Source organism: Dermochelys coriacea, chromosome 17 (assembly GCF_009764565.3).
Source record: "Dermochelys coriacea isolate rDerCor1 chromosome 17, rDerCor1.pri.v4, whole genome shotgun sequence".
Lineage (NCBI taxonomy): Eukaryota > Metazoa > Chordata > Testudines > Dermochelyidae > Dermochelys > Dermochelys coriacea.
Window position 1 is genome coordinate 5010391 of NC_050084.1, and position 20414 is coordinate 5030804.

At 40.3% G+C, this 20414-nt stretch overlaps 2 protein-coding genes across 15 annotated transcripts in view; one reads left to right on the top strand and one right to left on the bottom strand.

Annotated features, from left to right (window-relative positions):
- Positions 1-6955, top strand: part of PPM1E (protein phosphatase, Mg2+/Mn2+ dependent 1E) — a 76153-nt gene extending 69198 nt beyond the window's left edge. For all 3 annotated transcript variants that reach the window (XM_043499638.1, XM_043499639.1, XM_043499637.1), the window contains 4 exons: positions 55-243; positions 2470-2613; positions 3004-3097; positions 3389-6955. In XM_043499638.1, coding sequence (XP_043355573.1) covers positions 55-243; positions 2470-2613; positions 3004-3097; positions 3389-4323 — 1362 coding nt within the window. In that variant the 3' untranslated portion in view covers positions 4324-6955. The remainder of the gene's footprint in view (positions 1-54; positions 244-2469; positions 2614-3003; positions 3098-3388) is intronic.
- Positions 6956-10211: 3256 nt separating this feature from the next.
- Positions 10212-20414, bottom strand: part of TRIM37 (tripartite motif containing 37) — a 51606-nt gene continuing 41403 nt past the window's right edge. For 5 of the 12 annotated variants that reach the window (XM_043499633.1, XM_043499628.1, XM_043499635.1 and 2 more), the window contains 6 exons: positions 18183-18314; positions 16875-17061; positions 15890-16014; positions 12800-12973; positions 11486-11570; positions 10212-10960 (listed from right to left, as the gene is read on the bottom strand). In XM_043499633.1, the coding sequence (XP_043355568.1) occupies positions 10957-10960; positions 11486-11570; positions 12800-12973; positions 15890-16014; positions 16875-17061; positions 18183-18314 (707 nt within the window). In that variant the 3' untranslated portion in view covers positions 10212-10956. Of the gene's footprint in view, positions 10961-11485; positions 11571-12248; positions 12468-12799; positions 13054-15889; positions 16015-16874; positions 17062-18182; positions 18315-20414 lie in introns of those variants that run through there. The other 7 variants (XM_043499632.1, XM_043499630.1, XM_043499631.1 and 4 more) reach the window with 5 other exon arrangements.

The following is a 20414-nucleotide window of genomic DNA, read 5'->3' on the forward strand; positions in this document are numbered from 1 at the left end:
TAACCAACTGCACTGCTTATCTTCAGTTTTTGATTCAAGGTTATCTCTTAGCAGGACCAAGAGGAGCAAGCGTATTTTGCAGTGTTTGATGGTCATGGAGGGGTGGATGCTGCCATCTATGCCTCCATCCATCTCCATGTGAATTTGGTACACCAGGAGATGTTTCAACATGACCCAGCGGAGGCACTGTGTAGAGCATTCCGGGTGACAGATGAACGCTTTGTTCAGAAGGCTGCCAGAGAGGTGAGTTAGTATCATTTTTTGGGGGAGCGGAGGGAAATTTTTTTGACTCTGAAGTTTTTTTTTTTAATAACTTCTATTTAAAAATGAAAGAAAATTAAGTGAATTTCAAGCTGGGGAGAGATGAAGAGCAAACATCCTACACATCTGAGTTCAGCTTCTCTCTCAACAACCACTGCACGCCTGTTCCGGATGGGACTTGACAATGACTTTTCCCTTTCATTGCTGTACAACCACATCCCTTGCTTCCTCCGATCTGGTAGGCAGCTTTTTTTTTTTTTTTTTTTTGCAGCCAATGTTTGACAGATAGCCTCATTGGCTCTTGTTCACTAGAGCTCATGCATTACACCTCTGTAATGAACCTGGAAAGCAGGAAACCCACCACTATCCTTGAATCCAAGTCTTTAGGGTGATAAATCACCAGATGGCCAGGGATTGCCATGAATCATTTCAGTGAGCCCTCACTCGAGGATTAGGAAATGACATTGATGGATTTGGAATGGGCAGTTGTCCAGCCTCTCTGAGTTGGAGTTAAAGTAGGGAGCAAAGGGCCTGGGGCTGTGCAAGAAATACACATTATCCTTTACCCAGCGCCGTCTTCCATGAATCTTTTTCTTCATGTTGCTTTATTCATGGATATTACTGACTTCGCATCATGTGAAAGGAAACAACTAAGGCTTATAAAAAGGGACATTGGATTGAACCTTACTTATTTTAGTCTCCTTATGGTTTTCTTGCATCTAGAACTGCAGCCAGCGCACCAATGGCACTGTGTAAATTCAGAGTCACTGACTAAAGCCAGCTGATTCTGAACAAATTGGAAGCATTAGAGTTTAATATCCAACAGAAGTTTTAGTAGAATGAGTCATTGTGAGAAATTAAGCATAAGTAGTTGTAGCATTATACACACAAGTTTTAACCAGGGACAAGCAGCAGCAATGCATTTGTTCTTTTAGCCCTTAGGTATGTACGTAGGGCCTGATGCTGCAGTCCTGATGCACACAAACAATACGCACTGACTTTGGGAGTCATGTGCATGTACAGACTGCAGGGGCAGGCCCAGGTCCCTTTGGAATTTTTAAGCTTGAGATAAGTAAGGTCAAAATCCTCAATTCCATGTTAAATTTCACAAGGCCTCTTAGAGTCCATGGTACATTGTACTTGACAACTGATTACTAGTGAACCTGAAATCTTTACAAACATGGCCAGTAGGTACTGGGTTGAATCTATGCTGTCAAAGACACCCTTCTTCTCTTGAAAATACTCTCCCTTACTACCTGTCCCCAGTATTTCAGTTCCGGCTCCAGGGGGAAGGCTGTTGTTGAAATAGCACTAGCTCAGCTCACACAAAGCCTTGAGTATACACAGATTTTTAAATAGGACAACAGATTTTTCCACTTATGGGGCACTGGTTCAAATCCAGCTCAGGCTGGCACTGGCCAGATACTCAATGACTGTGTTAAGTTGGGGAAAGGTGAGAGTCTATTGCCTAGTGGGTTTGTCTACATCACAGAAACCACCGTTACAGTTGGCACTAATTGCCCCCTTGTTGGCAATCTCACTACAGAGGCCAATGAGTGAATGGGTCAGAGAGGTTTAACTACCACTCCAAGTCGAGTCAGCTGCTGTTCACAGCATAGTTGTCCACTGAATAAGCAGAGCTCTTCATTCTCCAGGACTGCCAATTCAGCACCTTTCACAACCACTAAAATATATTTATGAAGGGGGAGTAATTCTATTCTTTTCTTCTTATACTTACTGTTTGCTCTTTGATTACTTTTTTTAAAATTCTTTCATAGCGTCACAAAGACATCACATTCCTTAGCACTTTAAAGTATCTCGAGATCCACCTTACGTGAAAAGTGATTCACTCTCTGAGGTAAAGTTAAACCAATTCATTTCACAGATGGGAAACTGGGTGCCCGAGAGGGTTACACAGTGAATCAGTGGCAAAGCGCAGGATTTGAACATTAGACTTTCACCAGACATACAGGACAAAATTGTGCTTTCAATTACTCGCATTCAGCCACACTGGCTTTGGGGGAGAGAATGGAATGGTTGCAAATGTAGGACAAATGCAACCCCATTTCTCTGCCATTAGAACAGCCTGCTTATTTGAATGTCAGCACGTTCTGCTTTGAGGGAAGCAGTGAAAGCTGTTCCAAGGCATTTCAATTCCAGTTCACCTTCATTTGCCCATTTAAAACTAGTAGATGGTATTTTTTCCAGAGCCTGCGGTGTGGCACCACTGGTGTGGTAACATTCATCCGAGGAAATATGCTGCATGTAGCTTGGCTTGGTGACTCCCAGGTGATGCTTGTGAGACAGGGCCAAGCTGTGGAACTAATGAAGCCTCATAAACCGGATAGAGAGGTAAGAATGGCCTGTTTTAACTGAAGATGGATAGTTTCTCACTTTTCATATTTATTTTCTGATGTCAAACAAAGATTTATGATTTCTATCTGCATATAAAAAGAGCTTTTGTACTATTGATCGCTTTGTCTATCTCCTTTGGAACAGCTGAGCAAGCACCTGTCCAGTTACTCCTATTGCTTTGGATAAGATTACTGACTTGTCAAAACCTTTTGTTCTGATCTGGTAGCGGGGCAGGATAAAACCCCTGCAGAAATTGAAGCATTAATCTTTGCAGTATGGGCTCAGGACTGCTGTGCAAGTGAAAACACCAATACATTGCTGAAGGCACCCAGAGTCTGATGATGGCAACAGAGACCTGATCAACTCTTATATTGCCTTGCGGTTTAGGATGAGAAGAAGCGCATTGAGGCCCTCGGCGGCTGCGTGGTCTGGTTTGGGGCCTGGAGAGTGAATGGGAGTTTGTCCGTCTCCAGAGCTATTGGTAGGAAACGTACTTTAATTCTTGCATCCATTTCTCTTCCCTGTTTTAATTAACTTTTGATTTCTATTCATCACACTGTGTAATACAACAGATAAATAGAACTGGGAACAACTATCTCCATTTTTCTGGAAAACAGATGCTGGTCTAACCAAGAGACTCCTCTAAATTTAGGGAAAAGAGTAATTGGTTCCTTGTCTAAGAATAAATAAAAGGGTTCCAGGATGCCACCTATTGCTCAATGCCAATCAAAAACCTGAGATTTGAAATATATTTGCTTTCCATTTTCCACAGGGGATGCTGAGCACAAGCCATATATCTGTGGAGATGCAGACTCCGCCTCCACCGTACTGGATGGGTCTGAAGACTACCTCATTTTAGCCTGCGATGGCTTCTATGACACAGTAAATCCTGATGAGGCAGTGAAGGTGGTTGCTGACCACCTGAAGGAGAATAATGGAGATAGCAGCATGGTGGCACACAAATTAGTGGCATCAGCACGAGATGCTGGCTCCAGTGACAACATCACTGTCATTGTGGTATTTCTCAGGGACATGAACACAGCAGTAAATGTTAGTGAGGACTCAGACTGGACAGAGAACTCTTTTCAAGGAGGACAAGAAGATAGTGGGGAAGATAAAGAAAACCATGGAGATTGCAAACGGCCATGGCCTCAACACCAGTGCTCAGCACCTGCAGATCTAGGGTATGATGGGCGAGTGGATTCCTTCACCGATAGAACTAGCTTGAGCATAGGGTCCAAAATTAACCTGTTTGAAGACCAGAGCTATTTAGACCTGATGAAAACAGAAGCAAGCCAACCTCAGAATGCCAAACATTTGTTACCAGTTCAAGTGTTTAGTCCTAGCCTACCAAAGGGAGTCAATTTGGTTAATGGCTCAACAGTGAAGAATGAATCTCCAAAAAGCACAGCATCTTCAGTGTCTGAACCGACAGATCCAAGGGGATATTCTGCTTCTTTTAGTTTGAGTTCCACAGGGCAGCATATTTACAGAATGGGGGGTTTATCTCCACGCTTTTCTGGATTGGAAAAGGAACAATTCAGATCCCTGGGGAAAAGAGTCTCTGCTTTCTCTCACTTCTACTTCTATAATGCAAAGAGGGGACGTGGAGCCAGGCTCAAAACAAAGTTTCACACATCTCTTTGCTCACAAACCTTCCCATATGGAAGGATTAGGTCCGTCCTTACCTGTCCGAAGTGGCAGTAAAATTAGGATGTTGGTAAGAAGTTCTCTGTGGTGGAGGATGAATAGTCAAAGTTTATGGTGAGAATATGCTCTTGAGTCTAAGACAGAGTAATTATACACCAGATCCATACCCTTATTAGAGCTGCAAAATATAACCATCTTCCTTGTATCCCCCCTTCAGACAACTAGTTTAGTCAATCCCAGAATAAAAGGTGAGTATTTTAGAACTGTGTTAAGGTTCCCTGTAAAACTCAGCTCAGATGTAAATAGACCAAGGAATTAAAAAAAAAAGTTTGTCACAATAAAACTGTTGGTGATGCCACTCTAAGTACACCCCCATAAACACATGCACGTAAGTATCTATGTTCTCATTCACTAGACAAGCTGGTTAGTAGGCTCAGGTGAATAGACACAGTTAGAAACAGCTGGAAAAAAATGCAGCTGAAAATAAAGTTGAACCTGTCTGAGATATGTCTATGGAGCACTATTTTTTGAACGCTACCGTTTTAGAATGCCAAATGTTGTAAAGGGTGTGGGGTTAGAATTTCCATAGAAGTCCAGGTGATGTTTTTTTCCTTTGTTTATTTAGAGTAATATTGAGAGAAATCTATAGAAAACCATCCACTTTGCAGGTAAAAGACTAAAAGCCATACAGGGCATTAACAGGTAATTTAGGAATGGAGAGATTCATGCTGTAAACTCTACTCTGTTCTCAGATTAAAGTTCATACAATTAATTTAGCTATTACTTCCTGTAACATATAATGTGGAATATGAAAAGTATTTATTTTTTAAAAAATTATTCCCTATGGCTAGAGATACAGTATGTGGGGATTTCATAACTTTTTGGTGCTTTTAGTGGCATTTTTATTAGTCAGTTTAGGAGGCTGTTGTCAACTGGCTTTAATCTAACAGGACTGTGGTTAATTGGTATGAGATCCTCATCACACCATCTCAGGTGTTGAAAGAAACTCAGTCTGAGATAATGTCCGGGTACAATATGCTGTCACTAAACTGATCATACTGTTGAACTGCTTGTTAAGAATAATAAACAATTTGATCAGGATTATGTTTTAGGGCATAATTTAAAATAAAGTGGAAGTTTTTAGGGCTGATAAAATGCTGGAGTGTGTGTGACACTACTACTGAATTCTTGTTGTTCCGGATAGATTCAGAAAATGGATGTGAGACTGCTATAGTAACCCAAATTGAATGGAAATGCTGGGGATGTAGATGAATGAGGGTGGTTGCTTTGTTTAGCTGGGATCATAAAATGCACTGACAATCCAGAGCTCTGCTCCAACAAATTTAGATTTGCAGAGATGAAAAATGTGGGTTGCCGATTTTGTTTATCCCAGTGAGCAACAGCATTATTTAAAAAACAACCCACTAACCTATCCTTGAGGTGATGTCTTACACTCTTAAAGGAATAGTTAATTAGAACACAAAAGTAATTTAAAACTGTTCCAGTTGAATGCATCAGACAACATATTAGGCATCCTGCCACTATTATTTGCCACACTAACTATGAGAATACTCATTTGGCACTGATCTGAATATAAAATGTAATTCTCAACAGCATTTAATTTTAGCAATGATTTAATATACCACTCAATCTTAGCAGTAACACTTTAAAAATCAGCCTTACAGTTAGCTAGAATTTGTTAAAATATTTAAATGTTAGTCAGGAGTCTAAATTATTTGAAACCATGAGACTTGAACTTTACTGATCTCAGCTTGCTCTTTAAGTCTGTCTTTTAAAAGACATTTGATGAAATAGTGAAAAGCTATAAGCAAACAGGAGCTGAAGTGTGGTTTTAGATTCCTGTAATAATTTTGCAGTTTTTTAAAACCATAAATATAATTGTCATTTACTTGTACATTTGTCATCTTACAAAGCCTTAGATGTTAACATTCTCTTCAGATGTATTGTATGTTTCTAATCAGATTTACTAAGAAAATTTGAGAAACCATGGAATCCTAAAGTATGCAATTTTGGGCATCTTGCTTTTGCCTTTTCATTGTTTAAACTTCTCACACGAATATAGAAGATACATTGAAAGTCTGTTTGATAGTTGTACTTTTATTGGAAGGTGAGATGTAAGTGCAATTCCTTGTTTAAGTAAATATGTCAAGATAAAGTTATGGATGATAGAACTTCCCAATGTGAAAGACTGGTTGAAAAGTACTGGAGTGAGTGTATGCTCTCTTGTCAAGGGTGTAGTTCTTTAGGTGTGGATTCACAAATGATCATTCTGCTTCTCAGACCATTTAGGAGGGAAATTGCCATCATAGTTCCTGTGTGGTCCGGTGCAAAATATTGTATAAATAGCAAGTATTAATTTCTTCACTATATTCATTTAGAGTAGATAGATTCATTTGTAAGACAAGTCTTTTAATATTCTATAATACATATAAAAGTAGTGGTTATTGGTCTGAAATATGCTGCTCTTGATTCTACACACTAGACAAAAAAGCAGTGCTTTGTGAAACGCAATGTTTTCTCTTAATGCCACTGGTGATAGGAAGTAAGTAGTTCTCTTCAGTTCAAAATCCGGTGCCCTTATTTGCTGCTTGCTAACGTAAGCAATAAGTTCCCCTCTAACTAATGATATTTAAATGTTCTGTATCTTGTATTTTGATAGTCTATCTGGGTGATAATGTAAAAAAAAAACATATAAAAGTATCTATATAAATGTATTTAACTGTTAATTCTAAGATTCAGTCTGACTTTTGTAATTTTATTGTGCATCTTAGTAGTGATATTTGTATAACCTTTCCAATAAAGAGCTGAAGTATCCCTTTTTCAAGTTAACACAATCTGCATCAGTTTCAGTTTACCTATTAAACACGTTTTGCAGGAAAAAAGGTAGGTAGTGAAAATAAAATATTGTGTTGGTTTTGAGAAATGGACTTCAGGCTTTTTGTCTGAAGCTGTTCAGAACTCCCTGGTATGCTATTCACTGAGAGTTTTAAAGGGATTAAATTTAATCCCCCCTCTAATAGTTTCCAGTGTACACTTTTTAAATGTGCAACTCTTGAGGAATGTCTGCTGTTGCAGAGAGCAGTATAGCACCAGACCAGGGAGCTGTTAACCCATTTCAGTTTGCACTAAAGGTGAGTGGAAACATGTAAATAACTTTTCTTTACTTAAAAGTGCCATCAATTGTCCTTGCAAGTTAAAATAATTCACTATTTATTTAGTTTAGTCTGCAGTGTAACATTTAAGGATAATGTCAAAGCAGATTTTAACTTATACCACATTTATAGTGGTACATTGTCTGACTGTGTTCCAAAAATGGAGCTGAGTTTGACAGTGAAAAATGCATTGTTTATGGACAGATCAACATGAGGTACAAGAAATTCAGTGTTTACAGATGAGACTGCTGTAGTTCAAGTCCACAATGCTATCCTACCTGCCACAGAGTAATTCCTGCTGTAGCACTGAGAAAGATTGATCTAAATTAATGGCTGTTTTAGCACAGTATATTCACTCATTCAACACTAGTCTCATAGACAAAGCCATTAAAGGGGATACTACAGCTTTGTTCATGCCTACAATTTAGGGCAATCTTTCTTTGGATCATAACTCTGCAACAGCAAATAAAACTTTCTACCCTTATAGCATGCAATAAATAATAGTGAAACAAATGCAACCTGTAACTTAAATGTTCATGTCCTTCTCCAGTCATTGTTAATCAGGCTTAAGACTGCACCTGCCAGCATTAAAACATCAGAGAAAAAACCCTACAAAGATTTAGTTTAAGTATTTACACATTGACTGCATTTGTTTTCTTTTACTTACATCTTTCTTTGCTGCATTTCTTTACTTTCAAATTAGGAGAAACTGAAACAGGACTAGGGCATCTTGAGAAGACTACAAGCTCAATCTCTGCCAAAGTAGTAACTTGTTTTGAGAGCGCCAGGTGTGGTGCCAGCTCCTACACTAGGTGCTTCTGTTGAGAGATACTTGTGTTCTCTTGTTCATGACAGTTCTAATATGTTCTTTATGAAGTGAGTAAATTTTATGCTACAGTGTTGGGATCTTTCCATTTACAACCTTGTTCTACAGCTCATGAGGTCAGTTGTAATCCATGTAATAGTCATCCATATTTTATTTAAGTGTTTGTGGATAAGGACTATGTTGAAATTTTATCAATATCTTAATAAAATTAAACTTTTCAATGGTCTACTTATTTAAAGGCAAATATCAAACTCTCATTCCTTGTGCTAAGCTGCTTCTGTACAGTAGTCTAATGGGATTTTACTGTTTAGAATTCAAATTGATGCGCTCAATCTAGGGTTAAGCCCCTTTTACCTACTACTAAAAATGCATGCAGTGTGACACGCAGACTAGGAAGCAGGGGTATCTGACAACTGTGCTGCAATTTAAGCAAATCTAGAATTCGGAGTAGGCTGTATAAATGCTTTAAGGTTGTAGCTCCCTAAACTGTACCTTAATTGGTATATTACCTCTCTCTAGGGGAGCCACGTATTTACTGTTTTCTTAATCTATTTTATAAAAAAGAAAGGGAGGTGCAGAATTTGAATGACATTTAGTTGTAACAGCTGACTGTGTGCCATTTTCAGCAATAGCCTGTTAGTGGAAGTGCAACAGTTGCATACTTCTAGCCTACATTTTTAGGTCCCTGTATTTTTTAAACATTGCTGTTAGCATTAAATTTTCCACACTGCTTCAAGCACTATATCTTAGAACTCCAGGTGCTTCTGGACTCTAATGGCCCACACCCCGGCAATAGTTGGTGTATGATTGATACACTAGGTGCCTTAGCATTTTTCACAAGCTGTTTTAACGAAAATGCACCAGTCCCTCACTCTCAATTGTATTGAGCAGTATGTAAGCAAAAGCTTCTAGATGACAGTTTCACTATGAAACTGGAGTAAAGAATACTATCCACTCCTAGGAAACTATAACAATTGCAAGTGGAGAGAGGGTTATATACAGAGCAGCTCACATGGGTTAGTTTTTCTGCTGTTTAAAATAAAGATTTTTCCAGGAAATAAGTGTAGATACCTAGCTTTCATTTTTAATCCAAGAACAGGCTCTCTCTCCCCAGGACGCTTTCCTAGTAGAGACCTTCTAGTTGAAAGCGTATCACCTAGGTCAACCTTTCAAATAATCAGCTTCTTCCATAGCCCCAGTGGTGGCTGTTGGTCCTCATTTCTAAATTATCAAGCAGGACACACGGTTCTGGACTTGACAGATGTTCACAAAGGACTCAGCTCTTTGATACTTTGATGCACGAGAATACAGACCAGTGGTTTAGATCCATAAAAGCGGCAGCACAATTGCTAGTGAGTTTGGAGAAAGCTGTTATTAGCAAGACACATAGGCAACAAAGTGTATGGGTCTGGGGCCCTGTAACACTGGAATAACCAAAGACCTACATGAAACATGGATTCAACTTATCTCCCCCCAGTCTCACATGCTTAGAATCAACTTGGACTGCTCCTGAAGCAGGATGGGAGGCAATGCCCAGTTAGCAAAACCAGTGAAAGAGGGTTAAATCAAATACACCTTAACATGAATTCAAAAAGTATTTGAGAGCGCCTAGAACACTGCTACACAAACTGATGATACAGTGAACAACACTGCAGTCAAACTCAAGACAATGACTAAAGAAATCCACATTATAGTAGAGACCAAAAGAAGTGGAATTTAAGGAAGGGAAGGTGGATATTTGGTTCATGAGGGATGTCTAAGGACTATTGGTTATGGAAGTCGCACAGTGTTTCATTTGGAGCAGATTGTGGCCTGAATATACTGGTTCAGCACCACCAGAATGTAGATTTTAAAAAACCCAGACTGAACTAACAAGGTAGCAGCATATTTCTTTCCCATCAGCATCTGCAATCATACCTGTCCCTACAAAATAATTTCACACAGTATTTCAATGTTCATTTTATTAACAAAAAGTGCAAACAGTTTTAAACTAAACTATATGATTTGTACGTACTTGAACACTGGGGAACATTACATACAAAACTAATGTTTCAGCAAGTACAGTCAGATGAGACAAGAACACAACTAACATTTATACACTTCATGCTTTTTCACTAGCCAGTTATTCAGCTTTCATTATAGCTTCACAAAACATTTTAGCTGCTCAAACGCAACACGCAGTGGTAAAAAGTTTGGCAACAATGTTCTCAGTTGGTCCAAATTAGAGACTGAAGAAAAACACTAACTCTTGTGCAGGCCACTTTCACCCTACCTTTACATAGCTTAAATCCTTATGAATACAACTACAATGTTTTCATACCATTAATAATAAAAAGGGAAGGCTATTCCCTCACATTCTCTACTTCAATTGTATGATAAAGAGACAAATGTGAACAAGGCTCTAGCACCTTTTGAACATTTGTTCAGAATCTGCATTTGAACCTGCCAAAGCCATGAAGAATAGTCTTGTTAATTTTTTTCATAGGGCAACTTGCCCTATTAACAGGTTTAAAACAGCCATGGAAGAACTACATAATCTTTTATAGTCAGCATAGTGGAGTGCATGCACACCCTATGAGAAAAATACAGATGGAATAAATAAGCATTATGAAGTGTGCCTCTTCTCAGGGACACAAGCAGGCTAGTGTTAATCCAACTCTTCAAGTCTTCTGCAGTCAACAAGCCAATCCTCTACCTAGCCCAAAAGAGACAGTTCATATGCAATCTCAGTCATTAAAAAGAACCCATAGTAGTAGCGCTATTATAAATTTTATGGATTAGAAAGGATTTAGGGTACTTAAATCTAAAAATTCCCAAAATAAGTACATAAATACTAAATTAATGACCCCCCAAATCAGCCCTGCCTTGGTGCTATATTACCTCTAGCAACTGCATTACGGACAAAGCAGATTAGTTAACAGGTCTTGACATTTTAAGTAAATCAAGGAACTGGAGCAGGATCTCATCTACTTTCAGCAGCAATGGGAAAGTGGGATGTATTTACAAGTTGTAGGATATTAGTTATTACATAATGCCCTTCCATCTTTATATCCTTCATGTAAATGAGCACTGGCATCACATTGAGAGTATTTCAGATGGAGGTATCAGTTTCTTGACACAGCAAAACTTTATCTGGATTTGACCTTTTTATATACTATCAAACCAAACTGCAATAAGACTTGGTCAAGTTAACTGCCATTGTTCTTATTTTAGCAATTACCTTGCATTGTCCTCTCCAGTACCAAAGCTGAGGTCTTCAGGGCCTATTTGATCACCTTCAGAAAAAACTGAACACAGCTCTAATACTGAAAAACAATTATATGGCATCCTTAAAGACTGAGCTGTCAAACCAGTTAAATTTAAAAATCTGGTAATTTAATAAGATCTATAATCAGCAATTCTTTGAGAGATTAAGATTTGATTCTTAACAGATGAAAGACCAATACAAAGTTGGAACCTTTATTCTGAATTAGTCTGGTCTACAATTTTAAAAGTATGATAGCGGAGTACAAATTGGTGGTGGTTTCAATTTTCTTACAAGTCAGCAATGTAACATTCAATGTTATGCTGTGAAGTTCTGTACTAAACTACTGATTCAGAATAAGACATTGATCTTCTACTGATTATATTAGACTACTAATATTGTTGTTGGCATTTATTCCAAACCATTACCCAAATTTATTTAGAATTAGCAATCATGTAAAGGTTTTACAAGTACCCTTTAAGAGGTTTTTGAACATTTTCACAGCACAAAATGGTAGACACTTTCAGTCCTTTTAAAACTGAGCTGAAGTATTCAAAAGCAGTTTACTGTCAGTTCAGATGCAAACTCATTACTAGGGGACATTTCGGCTACCACTACTCATTTACCGTTATTTTCTGCAATGAAAATTGAGAATTTACATAACTGTGGCCAAATCCACTCTTCTGCCCCAAAGCCAGTCAGATTTTATGCAGAGGACAGAGTCAATCTTACAACTTACATGCTGGCTGCTACTGTAGCCTCCAAAACAGCTTTACTCACAACTGGGATGGTGAATCTGAAGCCACAGGTTCCCATGCCTCTTCCCCAGCTCAGCACTCATACCACAGCTTTGCAGTGACCATAGGACCTGCTGTACTCAGCAGATGCTCTCTGCATCCTGCCCACAATGCCATAACATTACACTTGTTCTGTGGCTTTCAGCCTTGGGCAGGGGCAACTAAGAGATGGAAGAAACCTGTTAGGTCATGTAGTCTACTCTCTGGCGCTTAATCAAGTCCACTTTGAAATAACTCAAGCAAAGAGACTTCTGCTGGGAGACTGGTCCTGTCTTAGTTCTCAATGTTAGGAAAAATTCACTCCCGCTTTCTTTACCTCCATTTTAAAATGAGATCTCAAGCAACAACTGATATTTGGAAGCCTTCATTTGGCACTAAGACTTGTACAGTTTTGAGAATAACTTAGCCCCAAATAGTATCCTTTACCCACAAGAACCATGTCAGGAGTAGCATTTGGAAATCTGCCCCTGAGTGCACAATATTATTGTTCTACCTTCACTTGAGGGCTGGACATCGAAGGCATGATTAAACGCATCTGAGGTGGATGTGGCATCCTCCTGCTCTTCATTTTCTGTGTCACATTCAATGTCACTATCGCTGCTCATGCCTGGCAGGAGGTGAAGGACGTGCTTCTGACATAGCCCAGCTGCAAAGAGCAAAGGAGAACCTGCTGCAATGAGATTCCTGTAGCCATAAAGTTCTCAGCTTCCTTTCTTTCCCAAGACGCACCAACATGAAATTCTCGGGCTTGGCAGGAGAACAAGATAAAGTGAGAAGTGTGTAAGCACTAAGAGATCAATAGCAGAACATGTTCGGGGAACAGTTTTAAAGATGTTCTCAGTTTGGTTATCTTATTCAATGGAGACTTAATTCAAAGGAGCTACTCTATAAAAATCCAACTAAATGGTGTAAGTGTGAATTTGTGTAACTGCATTTCCTTTCTGTTTTAGCTGCTTTACTCATTTGTACCAATGCTTCAATAGACCACTGTGTAAATGAACCGAAGTCCGAATGTTTTTTAGTAGTTTTAAGACATGTCATGGCCTTTTAAGCAGAATTACAGGCCAACTCCTCCAAGCAGCAGCACATTTCAATCGGGTTAACTTTCCTATTCAGAGGTCACAAACACGCAACATGATTTTTCTACAAATATATCCCATCCTGTTTTTCTCTAATGAAGACAACCATTTGTCTTGCCACTACTTGAAACTAATGATTAGTAAGGCTCCGTGTCTGTCACGGAGGTCATGGATTCTGTGACCTCTGTGACTTCGGGCAGCCCCGGAGCCAGCCGCTGCAGAGCAGATCAGGCAGCCCCTAGGCCAGTCGCATCAGCTGCTGCTGGGGCAGTTTGGGTGTGGGACAGGGCAGCGCTTACCTCGGGTGGGGGGGGGGAGAGGGCTCCCCAGAAGTGGCAGCATGTCCCTGTAGCTCCTAGGTGGAGGGGCCAGGGGGCTCTGCACACTGACCTTACCTGGAGGCATCACCCCCGCAGCTTCCATTGGCTGCGGTTCCCAGCCAATGGGAGCTGCGGAGCAGGAGCTCATCATGGGGGCAGCGCACAGGGCTGCCCTGGCCTTCTCTCCACCTAGGAGCTGCAGGGACATGCCAGCTGCTTTCGGGGAGCTGTGCAGAGCCCAGTAGGGAGCCTGCTAACCCACCCAACCAACCAACCCTCCCGCCCCAGCACCAGCAGGGGTCTTGAGCCACATGCCGCCGCCTAGCCTCCCTCCCCCAGCCCTGGTCCCGAGCTGCCCAGCCCCGCTCCTCTAGCGGGGATCTTGCGCCACATGCCAACACCACCCACACTATTTTTGTTTACTTCCCCGGACTTTTACTAAAAATACCTGTGACTAAAATGTAGCCTTAATGATTAGTGGTAGACAGCTGCTGAGGACAGCTAATGGACTGAGTGGCACTGATGACTAACAAGATGCCAATGGTTTTGCAACGCAATCCCCTAGACAAAGATGTTCCACTCCTTGCCCATACACCTCAGGTCAACTAAGTGAGTAGTAAGATTTCCACAACTCTTCATATAACTTCACCCCCTGCCCAAACCCCTTCATTTCAAAAGATCTTATCACAAGATCTAACGCAAATGGTTCTGAGAAAACAGCAATTCCAGGTGCTCTTCCAGCTGCCTTGCCCACGAGTTGACTGGGCTCTTAAAATGGCATAATAAAGCTTCATTCCCATATTGTCAAATTCTAGGCCCGGTCATCTTTGAGCAGAGCTAAGTAAGAAAAATGTAAACATGAATCCTTCAACCACCCTTTTCTCTGAAGACTTTCTGGAATTACAACAGTATAAATGCACAAGCACAACATGTTGACCTGAGATTGAAGTCAGATGGAGAAACTGGGTTTGCTCTTAGGTATGAAACATGCTCCCAAAGAAAGATCTAGTTCTCAAAATTCACAGCTAATCATAGCTACCTGAAAACAAATGGTTATGCTTCTGTAATTTTTCCTCTCTGAAAGGAAATAAATTGTAATATTTGTTTCATGCGGTTTTAACAATGAAATATTTTATTACAAGAAAACCACAAAACACATTTTCCTCTTAATGCTTCCTCCTGTAACAGGAGAACTGCAGGAACACATCATGATCACGCTGCAGTGACTAAGAGAAGAAATTCAGTTTTATGTCACAGAGATCTTCTGTAAATGCCAACACCTACACAATATTGCACACTGCAGATAGAGATGGATGCTGGCACCTTAATATAGGCTTTGAGCTACAATTCATCAGTCATTGAAATTCAAATTAGTGCAGGGGTGGAAGGCAGCAGAGTTTTAGCAAGATATGAAAAACACTTCTGCATGGAATATCAATAAGAAAGTCAACAATATTTTCTCCAACATGGAAAGACAAGGTGAAAGAGACAAGAACGCGCTTTCAACAACTGTGATTTCTTCTGATTTTCAGAGGAAGTAGTGGACCTTGCATACCACAAAACCCTATTTAAACTAGACTTAAGAGGTGTCCTGTGCAGACATGGTCCCAGTCACCACCAGACTTACCCCTGCAAACAGAAGCCTTATGCCCAATAAGGTCTCTTACTGTATTTTAATAGGAACACCAGTGCAATCCATCTTTTAAATTAGTCATTTTCCAAACCTTATCTCTAAAGTTAAGTCTTAAGATGAAAACAGCCTCCAGAGGTAGAAAAATAAACCAGAAATGTAAACTAAGAAAAAAGTCCTTGAAAGTTTCTCTGTGCGCTCTGAATTTCATCATACCTCTATGTCATATATGTGAGAAGTCATCCTTTTATTCACTAAAAATGTTGCAACATAAGTTCAGCCCTCCAAGTAAACAGATTTTCACATAGTTTACAGAAACACTCTTGTTTTAAAGGGGTAGCCAAATCCAGACCACGAGATGCTTTTGAATGGACCCCAAAACCTTTTTATTTATCATTATTGTTATTATTTTAATATTTTCTCTGGAGTCTGACTATAGTCTTGACTATACCTTGACCAAGAAATTTGGACCTTGACAAAAAATAATCAATCAACTATCCCTGTTTTAAAAAGTGTCACTACAGTATTTGAGCATTTATTTTCGTTGATCTTGCCTTTACCTTCCTCTAGCTCTACTGAGGTGCCTTCAGAGAGAATGGCCTGTACCTCCCCAGTTTCCGAGTTGTTCTCTAGATCAGTTGCTTGTGTTCCTTCTGTATGACATCCTTTAGAATTTGACCTTAAAATGGGGTTGGGGGAAAAAACAACATCAGCACCTAAAGCATTAAGTCCAACATGGTGGCAGCTTCTCCTCCTAGTGTTACATGCAGTTTAGCATCAGGGGAGCCTCTCCTATGCTTCTGGGAACTTCCAACTTTGAAGTTATTTGGCATATTTACAGGGTTCCATTTTGAGATCTGAAAGTATATAACTGATGCTCTCCAAAGAATGTATCCTCCCCTGACCCACAATGCTATGTCACATTCAGCATCTGGAGTTTATACCTCTGTACAGCATATACATTTAAGTTTTCTTAAACCTACCCTTTCATACTATTGCCTCACATCAATGACAGAAAGCAAGCACAGAATGCAACATAACTGTTTGCACAAAAAAAAAACAAGACACAGCCCACCCCACCATTCACTGGCCTGCTATTTAGAAAAACCGAAACTACTACTACACATGTTGTGTAACTATAAACTGTATTTGGAGAAGCACAGAAAAATCAGAAGTGAGGAAAAGAAAGGAATAGTGGATTCTCAGTGAAATATCCTCTCCTATATAAGGAAACTAGATGTAAAATCCTCGTGGATAGAACATTAATGTAGGAAATATTAGAAGAACAGACAAAAGTCTGACTTGCAAGTCTAAATGGGCAAACTATAGCTACTGATGCTTCAGCTTTAGTTAAAATGAGCTGTTACGATCCTCAAAAGTTCTTTAAATACAACTCACTTATGGGCCAAAGCTGAATGTCCAAAGGGAGCAGCAGAAAAATGTGAATGACTTCAAAGTAATTTACATTCCTTGATATACAAGGCTTGATTTTAGCAGTTTTGAATGTTCCAATTATAATTCAGTGAGAAAGGCACTTACCCCAAAGAGACAGCTTTTCTTGTCTTCTCCACAGTTATTAAGCCATTTAAAACAGAAACGCCCACATCAGAATCTGAGCCTTCGCACTCTCTTTCCTCTGGATTAGGCAGTGCATCAGGAGCATTACCATTAGTCAAGGACCTGGGAGAGCCATGCCTACTGCCAGACTTTGAGCTTCCTATTGAACCTAAGAAGAGAAAAGGTGAAGATAATTGGCACTTATGAAACATTTCAAAATTTTTCATATCACCATCTGAACAGCATTTGCCATTAGGATCACTTAATGCCTGCTTTCCAGAAACATATCATCTCATTTACAGCTTCCATTTCTGGTAGCACAGATTCAGAAAAGCCACCTACAGCTTCCACTTCTGGTAGCACAGGTTCAAAAAAGCACTTACAAGATTTCCCAGTACAGATGAACCTTTTGGATTTGTGTAAACTATGAAAATTAGTTTCCCGTATGTCAGCAATTCCGCAGGTTCACTAATACAGAAAATTATCTGTTTTTTAATAGAGAGAGATGGATCTATGTGGCTGGTCTAAATAGGGAAAATATAGAGGCGTTTCTCTGCACTGGTGCAGCATCTCTAGGGATAGCAATGGTGAAAGCCACAGGGTACAGATGATTTTGCTCCCACGTGCATACACGAGAGCAGCAGTCCTCACTTTCTTTCCATTCTGGGACCTCTTCCTGGGATCCCACTCCCATTAGCATGAACTGTAATACCCTCCCCCCCCCCCACATACCCATTTGCAATTCTCAATTTGAGAACTGCTGCATTACAGTTTTCACTGTTGCTACCACTGGTAGAGCTGCACTAAAAAGTATAAGAATTTTCCTGGTGGTCATAATGTCCAATTTTATTACCACATGGTGCAGGAGTAAGTCTCACAAGGACTTAAGCAGAATTTTCTTGTATTTCCTTTAGAGGAAACCCAGAATTTAAGCCCTAGCTGGTAAGTTACAGCAGTAACTTGCTTGTAAATGTAGTAATTAAGTACAAGATATTACAAACACCAATTTAGGATATTAAAACTATTTAAAATAGACAGGTGACTGTTAGAAAATGGAAGTCCCAGGAACACCGAGCATGAACATTAGACACAAAGGCTTAGTAAAATGGTGTAATGGGTGTAATGTTATTGGTGCAATAATGTTAATCATGTTTAGGGGAAATAGTATCTGGTTTATGTACAAAGTTTAATCAAAGACGGGAACTTTATGAGCAAGGATATGCTGTTAAAAAGCTTCTTCCCTGATGCATTCCAAAGCATATTTAAAGCACTCCCACATTTCAGATTTACCTTCAGAGGAAGTCTGGCAGTCTCCCTTTGAGCGAAGATTATTGTCCCCACAGTCCATTGCTCTTCGAAAAGACAGGCTTCCTGCTGCTCCAGAACGAGCAGCTTTGGGCGAATTACTTTTCTTACTCGTGACTGCAAAGATATTTAATCGAAAGGCGTGTGAATGTACTGCCTAGGCATCCAGTCAATTCTCTGCATCATCCCATCTTTATTTTGGCCTGAAGCGGAACTAACTGATGGAAAGGCGCTAGACATTCTCTTCTCCTTTATTGCTGGAGCCACCACATTGTCCCCCTCCTCTCTGAATCTCTCAAACTCCTTCAAGGTTTTCATTACATATTATTCCTGTTGTGAAGGTATGCTGAGAAGAAGCCACTCGCTTAATCAGTAATAATCCTGAGACCTTAATTTTTTGAGATGGGATTGTTAGTGTGAACCCTCTGTATGTGTGCACAAGATCGGAGTCTTTTCAACAGCAGTGTCCGTTGAGGCCACACATGCAGCCCAAGTCTCCTCGTGTTCCTTGTGTGAGAGCATAAAAGGCAGAATAGTCCCCAACCCTCTCTCAGGTCCCTCAGAATTTAAAGTTGACGCTAGCTGAGGAATCCAACAGCAGAGGCAGAGGGTAGGTCATTCACACTACTAACAGCATCTCAAAGAACCACAGTTACTACAGAGTGAGAAATTGTTCTCTCTTCAAGTATGTGTCAGTGCTGATCCCACTGTAGGTGGCTGGCAAGCTGTACTCCCCTTCGATGGTGGGAGCAAGAAACATCAGCTGCATTAGTTAAAAGGATTGATGTACTGCTCTCCCAAACTTAGTACCAGACCTAGCTGCCATGTAAAGGGTGTAATCTTCATTGAAAGTCAGTGGGTTGGCTCCACATCACTACTTTACAAACTTCAGATTCAGGCACATTTCTGAAGCAGGCTGATGACACTGCCTGTGTCCTGGTGAAGCGCAACTTGACAACTGAAGGGTGAGGTGGACTAGTAGTTGATAATGGGTGGAGCTGCAGAGTGGGATCCACTCAGAGAGCCTTTTAACAAGCCAGCTAGTCATGAAAAGGGGGAGAGCATCTGGAAAGCTTTAGTCTTATCAATGTAATAGAGTAAGGCTCTGGAAAAATCCAAAAGTACCTGTCTTTCTCTCACCTGGTGCTGAATGATTTCAGGAAGAAAACTGGCGGGTTAATTGATTGATTTAGATGAAACTCCCCAACCACATTACAAATTAATTCAGATTCTCTCTATAAAAAGATGTATAAGTAGGTCCAGGAGTAAGAGCTTGGAGTGCACTGCCCCTCCATACTGAGATGATAGCTACCAAGAAAACCAACTTAAGGGTAAAATGATGTATTGAACAATCTGACCGTGGCTCGAATATAAAATCCCAATATAAATTAGATCTTCGACCAAGGAACCTGGATTGGGGTGGGCATAAAGAACTCAAAACCTGCTTAAGGAACCTAATACTGCTTCTCTACCTAGTACAGGGGCCAGTGTCTGCCATAAAGCTTTCGCCAGGTCAAGCTGTCCCTCATTTATGGGAAGAGCAATTCTGAATGGACACTGAGTTGTCAAAAATATCAAATTTACAACATTTCTCCAATGCAGCCCTCCCTAGAGTGTCTGAAATTCTCAGAAGGAGCTTTTGGAAAATTTGAAGTTATGCTGAAGACACAACTTCAGCAGACAACAAGGATGAGAAGTCTTTTGGTGGTAAAACAGGACATTGGTGTTCTTCAGCCCCCAGATCTGCTTGTTCTTGATGGCCCTCTCTGTGGTCTGGCAGAAAGGTGATGGGGAAGCGAACACACTGACATGGCACACTGACATGGCAAACCCCAGTGAGCCCAACAGGGTGGCATGTCATGGGAATATCACTGGCTAGCTTTATATTGGCTAGTCTAATGCCGTTCCTTTTGGGATAGTGGTTAGGTCCTGTAGGGAGCACAGGTAGGCCTCTTTGGGATACTGATCACAGATTGTAGAGTAGAGGGTTCTCTGCTTAAGGATGTTGGGAACGTATGCACTGATGATGGAGAGGAGGAACAGACCACCTCTATGGGTAGTACAGAGAAATATGGATGGTGCTCTCAGTACCAGGGTCTGTATCAGTACCGGCAGGTGCCTCAATATAGGTTACAGACTTAGCTCATCCAGAGGCTCATCTGCTAGGAGCATAATTGCTGAGTGGTGTGACACTCAATCTTGAGTTGGTACTGGAGT